General features: G+C 39.4%; 1 protein-coding gene across 1 annotated transcript; it reads left to right on the forward strand.

Annotated features, from left to right (window-relative positions):
• Window positions 1–11: 11 nt before the first annotated feature.
• Window positions 12–6,541, forward strand: LOC145474034 (dnaJ homolog subfamily C member 13-like). Its single transcript, XM_081455102.1, has 8 exons — window positions 12–340; window positions 573–668; window positions 1,230–1,307; window positions 1,510–1,581; window positions 2,008–2,115; window positions 2,684–2,827; window positions 3,595–3,735; window positions 4,083–6,541. The coding sequence occupies exons 2-8, from the start codon at window positions 594–596 to the stop codon at window positions 4,290–4,292; spliced, it is 828 nt and encodes a 275-aa protein (XP_081311228.1). The 5' UTR covers window positions 12–340; window positions 573–593; the 3' UTR covers window positions 4,293–6,541.
• The last annotated feature ends 270 nt before the right edge of the window (window positions 6,542–6,811 follow it).

Raw genomic sequence — 6,811 nt, forward strand, 5'->3', positions numbered from 1 at the left:
TAAAGTCAGTTGGTAAATGCCCTTAAAAAGTCGAATAATTTTTCCTGTTAGTATTTCATTATGTAAACCTGCGGCCAGTGCCGTCTTAAACGATCATGACGAAACTAGTTGTCTCCGGTCTTAGATGTGCGTCTCTTGTACAGACACCATTTTGAACCGCCATCTTCCCCTCAACATGCCATTACGTTTAGAATTACGTCCTGACCAGCAGTAAAGATTGCGTTACGTGAGTAGGCCAAGAAGCTGCTGTTACACAGGAAAATGTGCTGATCGCGTTTCTTTTTCCTGTCGTTATAGGCATTACCAGGTGCAGAAAGATAGCCCAGACATTCAATGGAAGGTAAGACATTATTTCGTAACTTCTCTGTCCTCTGTTGTGAGAATATTTTGTAGGCGGGTGAAATTTAAATAAGGAGATTTGTAGAAAAAGAGATGTGTACTTAAAAACAGGTAGAGAAATTCGTCAGGAAAAGAGTGCATTTAATGATATTTGTACTCTATGAGAATTTGGAAAACAAACAGCCTTTGTTATTGAGAAATTGATGTGAAACGTGTTGTGTTTTTGTTTTCAGCTTCCTGAAGACTTTGAAGTTATGTTTGACGAAGCTGCTGGGGAAATAACAATTGGTGGAATTTATCTTCGGCTCTTTATTCAGCAGCCAGCTTGGGTATGTTCTTAAAAAAGAAAAAGAAAAAAACAACCAAGAAAAAAAAGTTTCTTTAAACGGCGTTGGTTTTGTTATAGTTGTTGCAAAAGTGACGCTAAGGTTTTCTCAGAGCCGAACCCATTAAGCCAATCAGAACTCAAAGCAAACAAAAAAACATAACTCGTCAAAAGAGCGGGAAAACACGTAATCAGGGTTAAGCGCGGGAAAACATGTAACCGGTGCCAAGCGCTAGAAAGCTCGTAACTGATGGCGAGGGAGAAAAAGCAATTTGAGAAAAGAGGGGGAAAGGTCGCATGAACGAAATTTGCAACACCAGTTATTACGGTGGCAAAACGTACAAATAGCTAGCCGTAACTTGGAGGAAAATGTGGGGGAAAAAATGCTTGATAGAAATCGTGGTCAGTGCAGATTTTGCATCCGAGTGGACTAGAACGGAAGATTCTGGCCAAGGTCAATAAACCATTGACTTTGAAGTCATTATATAGCTCAGTAAAGCTACAGTAAAACAAAACTCAATAGTATAGCTTTGAAAGTGGGTTCTTTTTATTTTGTCTTTCTCAGGTTCTTCGGAAGCCGAAGGAGTTCCTTATAGCTTTGCTACAGAAGTTTGTTGAACTACTAACAAAATCCTCCTCTGATGTAAGTTTTGTTTTATTTTTAAGGGGTTTACGTTTTGATACTTGTTTGTTATACTGTCATTTTCGTTTTCCACTTTTTGGTACTTTTCTGAAACCTCTCAGACCAGGCTGCTGCTTTACCTGTTTTACCTGTTTAGTACGTGTGTTTTATATTGTCATTTCCGTTTTCTACTTTCTTGCTACTTTTCTCAAACCCGTTTCAGGGCGAGACTCTCGAGACTGTCACCCAGGCCACACTCTGTCTTTTTACGGCACAACCGCAGCTAGCAGACCAGGTACGTGGAAAACGACGAATTAGAAGTGGTATTGGGAATTTTCGTCTATAACCACATTCTAAACAACTTATTTTTTTCCGATTCAACCCTCAAGCAAGCATGCGCCATGTTGAAATATCGTGAACAAAACTGCTCAGTGTACGGGGCTGGGGTGGGGAACGTGTCTGCTTGCTCTTGCCTAGTCTCCTGGATGGCAACTCAAGAAAAACGTTAAGTGACTTCTCAGAAATAACACGATCTCGGGCAGGGCTAGAGGTTTGAAACGGTAGTCTTGGCTAGATCAACTTTTATTTTCTCCAGATGTAATCACCACTTAATTGAGTATACAGACGTGAGAATTAATGAATTGGTCACCAGTTAGCAGAACGTTTGTGTTCACATTGCGGCATAAAGCGAATGTTAAGAGTATCTGTGCTCTATTCCCAGGTCCCAGGCCTAGGCCACATTCCAAATTTAGTAAAGAGCATGGGTTCTACAAACAATGCAGTCGTGAAATCCGCTGTACAAGTGGTTCACTTGCTCTCGGCTAACGAGGTAAGACACACCATCAGGGGATGGAGTTTAATCCAGACCTCACAAAGGAAATTTAGTTATGCAACGATATTTTAAAACAACGTCGCTTTTTTGCGATGTACATAATTGCATGCACGGAACGTCAAATTTCACCCATGTAGAAATAAACTAAGGCCCCATCCACATTGCCGGAGAAATTTAAAACGCAGCTTTATTTGTAAATGGATATGTGAGACTAAAAGATTCATGTGTATCACAAACCACGAACGTAGAAAATGTAGTGTAAATTTTTTCGATGCGTCGAATGAAGGTTGTTTGTGTCCGCGTCACTTGAAAAAGCGTAATTTGGCCCTTTTCAAGAGAGAAATATTGTCAGTATTCTGAAAAAAGTTTACCTTGAAAAAGCTATGTTGTATTAAATAGTCAAATCAGATTATTGAAAGAGCGATTAATTTTTAAAAAGGGGATGTCATCTGTGGAAAAATAAGAAAGCCATTTAAATTACATTTTTGCATTTCTTATATAGTGGAACTAAGATTTTGATTTATTCGTTGTATGATTTCTCTCGCTCGGAAACGGCCCTTTTCAGATCTGTGTTCGAAGCATGGCGCAGGTCAGCGACTGTATCAGTCACATGATAAAGGGAATGGAGGCGAGGCCAGATGTCGTGGGTGTGGCATGTGAAGCACTTCACAGAATGTTTGACAAGAATCACACAGAGCTTGTAGCACAGGTAAATAAGAAGTGATATTTACCTTGAATTGTGTAGTAAACCTCGAGACTAACATGTTTGATGATTAATCCTCTTTCCGTTTGTGCTGTGTATGTGGTTTTGACTTTTAAGTTTTTGGATGAAACCCTAGTGTGGGCACTAAATGAAAGCTATTGAGCAGTACTTTCATGCGGTGCTGTTTATTATGCTGTACAAGGTGATTCTAACTTTTAAGTCTGTGGATGAAACCCTAGTGTGTGACCATTCAAATGAAAGCTATTGAGCAGTACTTTAATGTGGTACTGTTTACTATGCTGTACAAGGTGATTCTAACTTTTAAGTCTGTGGATGAAACCCTAGTGTGTGACCATTCAAATGAACGCTATTGAGCAGTACTTTCATGTGGTACTGTTTATTATGCTGTACAAGGTGGTTCTAACGTTTAAGTCTGTGGATGAAACCCTAGTGTGGGACCATTAGATGAAAGCTATTGAGCAGTATTTTCATCTGGTACTGTTTATTATGCTGTACAAGGATGAAACCCTATAGTGTAAGACCATTCAATTGAAAGCTATTGAGTGATACTTTTATCTGATACTGTTTATCATACCGCACGAAGCTCTTCTAACTTTTGAGTTTGTGGGCGAAGCCTTACTGTGCCACCACCGAAATGAAAGCTATTGAGCTGTACGTTTATGATATTCTGTGTATTATTAGAAGATTTGTTTACATTACCCTTTTGTGTGACTATTCAAGAGATCTTAACTTCCTTCCTTTTATCTCTTTAGGCTCTTTCGTTCGAATTAGTTCAGTACCTTCTGAACCTCCTAAACGGAGCTCTAAAAACTGTGGAAAACCCCGCCGCAACCAAAGCACAAATAGTCAAGGCTCTGAAGGCGATGATAAGAGATCTCACACACGGCGAGGAGGTAACGAAAACACAGTGACATCTCATTATTGAATAGAAAGCGGATCATAGCATTAAACTCCGGGCAATTATCAAATCTGTTTCCGTCTCTAATCGGACACCAACATTTACGGAGCTTGTGTAAAAAACTGGGCTTTGTTTGGGCTAAAAATAAATTCCTGCCAAACAAGGCGCCTGAATAGCGAGGTTGTAATGTAGCTCAGCTTGAAAACCGAATTATTTTACCGCTGCAGATTGGCAAATTCAACACTTTACTGGCTGTAAAAATGGTAGAAATCGTCGATTGAGTTGGAATTTTCTACATAATCGGGTTGATTAAGTTTGTGTCTCAATATTTCTTTGTTACAGATAAACAAGATTCTAGAGGCCTCTTCTGTGTGGGCCTCGTACAGAGACCAGAAACACGACCTGTTTATCTCGGAGAAACCCGCCGCTGGTTACCTGACAGGTGGGACTGGTGTGGCCGGTTACCTGACAATGGGCGCTGGCAATCCGAGCACCATGTCCAGCGTGCCCCCTCCGGTGGAAACAGATCACCCAGTTGAGAACAACAGTTGATCTCTGTGTGGTACATGATAGCGCTAAGAAATATCTTGTCAGGCTGTGTTGATTCGAATGTGATATGAGTTGTTTTGCTCTGCTCGACCATTTTCTGCAGTTTCAAGGCAACATAGAATTTTTTTTTTAATGGAATCCATCTATTTATCATGGTAGTACATAAGAGAGTTGAGATTAGCTCTTAAAGCCCTAGTTTCACCTTGTAAATTCTCCGTATTGGTCTCCATAATTTCTTATAAGAGAAGTTGTGAGAATGAAGATGTGTCAGTCCTTTAAGCCCTGCTGTCAGCACTCAAGTTCTCCTTACTCAGTTGAATTTGCATGTTCATTATGGAACTACTTGGGAGAGTTTGTTTGAATATCGGAATGGATTATCCATTCCTTGATTCTTTCGGCCCTTTATGATTGGTTATTTATTGATATGTTAAGGAGAAATTCTATCTTACCATTAGTGAGGCTTCAAGGTTAATGGGGTTGTGACTGGTCGCACTTGAAACATATGTTAAAATAGCTTTTTATAGCGTGGCGTGACAAGAACGTGACGCATGCTGCGTGACAAATAGAACTAAGAATATTGTACTTTCGCTGATCTTCAGTCCCCTACAATTACGTCACGCTTGTTTCAACACAGCCTTTTAAAAGAGACAGCGATGAATTGTTCGTCAATGAAAAAAGTATTTCTGCAGAAGGTTATCACTCTTGCTGATAGCCGCGCTGTTAAATTGAAATTTAGTTGCCAAGTTGATGGTAAAATGTGGTGTCTTTTTCTGTTATTTGTATTGAAAAAGTACAGCAAAATATCGGACAATTTTGATCAGGTCATATTTAAGGCAATTTTTAATGAAGGTAGTGGAAAGTATTTGTCATGGTTAGAGAGTTGATTTAGAATGAAAAGATGCCCTAGAATATCGCAACCAGCTTTCGTCGCTTAAGTAGAAATGACCCTGTTCTTTTTGCATAGCCTTGTGGAAATATTCAAGAACGTTTTGATTGCGATTCCGATTTATATAATCTTTGGAATTGTCTCGAAGTTCGCCTCGTGCTTGCATCGTACATTGTAAAGGCGTTGGCCAAATGTTATTTCTTAAATATTTTACTTTCGCGAGTAAGCTGAACGATTCAGAATGCTCATTTAACGCTGATTGCATGCTAGGTTGAGTTTACCCCTATGGTTAGAGAAAAAAAAAACGCATTTAGCTGCAATTCATTTTTTCTTCCACCAATTTCAGAGTACCGAGAAAATTATTAAACGATATTGGCTGCCTAGCCTTCCACATTTCAATTGTGGCCTTGTGGTAGTTTCTGATTTTTAGGGTTTAAAGTTCAAAATGTATTGTGAAAGGTATCTAAACGTTATGAGAGAGGCATTTTCTTTCCTTTTTTTTTTTACGCAAACGTAGTACTTCCCGTTAACAATCAATCAGCAGAATTATGTCACTGGTGCAAAGAACAGAAAAAATATTTATCAAGTTGTAAGTGCGGGATAACATTCAACCGATGGCAAGCGCCGGAACAAGGCGGAATCGACTGCAAGCGCGGGAAAACGTGTTACCAGTCACCGATGCTAAGCGCTCGAAAACTTGTTATTAGTCACTGATGGTAAGCGCGGGAAAACTTGTTATCAGTCACTGATAGTAAGCGCGGGAAAACGTAAGAGGTAATAAATCTAGAACGGAGCAAATCCGGTGACGTTTGATTGGAACCACACGTTGCATTAGGAACAAGTCATTTCTCGTCTGTTTTGTGTTATTCTGTTGCGACTAAGTAATTTTTAAGTTGATGGGTAGATTGAAGTGGCTGTAATATAACGAAAAATAGTATTGCCTTTTTATACCAGATAGGAACAAAGTTTAGAAATATATTTTATAAAAATGAAGTGAGTGTACGATTAAAAACCGTGACACGAAAAGGTGTTTGTTTTGTTTAGATCTTTTTGTCAATATCTTAAATACGTGATATATTTCCCTAAATATTTTGCCTCTGAAGTTCTGCCCTTTAGCCCTTCTCTGTGTTTCGTTTTGTGTTCCATTTATACAGTTCGTCTTCCTTTCCTTTAGGTATTCCGTTTAGCGTTTTTCTACTGTGCTTCCTTGTCTTTTCTGTGCGTTCCTTGGGTTTGCCTCACCAGGGCCGTAGCCAAAACAAAAAATTATGACTGAGGCAAAGTCCATGGTTTAATTCTTTTCCTTGGCATTTACCAGTGTTTCAATTTCCCCTTTCAACAGAGAAACAACAAAAACGAGAAAAAAAAAAAATGACTGAGGCAAGTGCCTTGGTTTACGGAACTGCTTACATCGCCCTTCCGTTTAACAAGAGGTTCCCCGATCGAGGATAGTCTAAGTTACATTGTACTGCATTCCTTAAAACCAGAGAGCTTTCAGTTTGTTGTCACCTGTGGAAACTGATTGTTTAAGAGCTGGCTCGAAGTTCGTCAAAAATACTCCGCCACGCGTAGTATTTTCAACTCTCTCCTTGGTGTTTTGAAATGTGGTCAAGCACGGTCTTTCTTGCTTGATAGT

Source organism: Orbicella franksi, unplaced genomic scaffold (genome assembly GCF_964199315.1).
Source record: "Orbicella franksi unplaced genomic scaffold, jaOrbFran1.1 SCAFFOLD_736, whole genome shotgun sequence".
Lineage (NCBI taxonomy): Eukaryota > Metazoa > Cnidaria > Anthozoa > Scleractinia > Merulinidae > Orbicella > Orbicella franksi.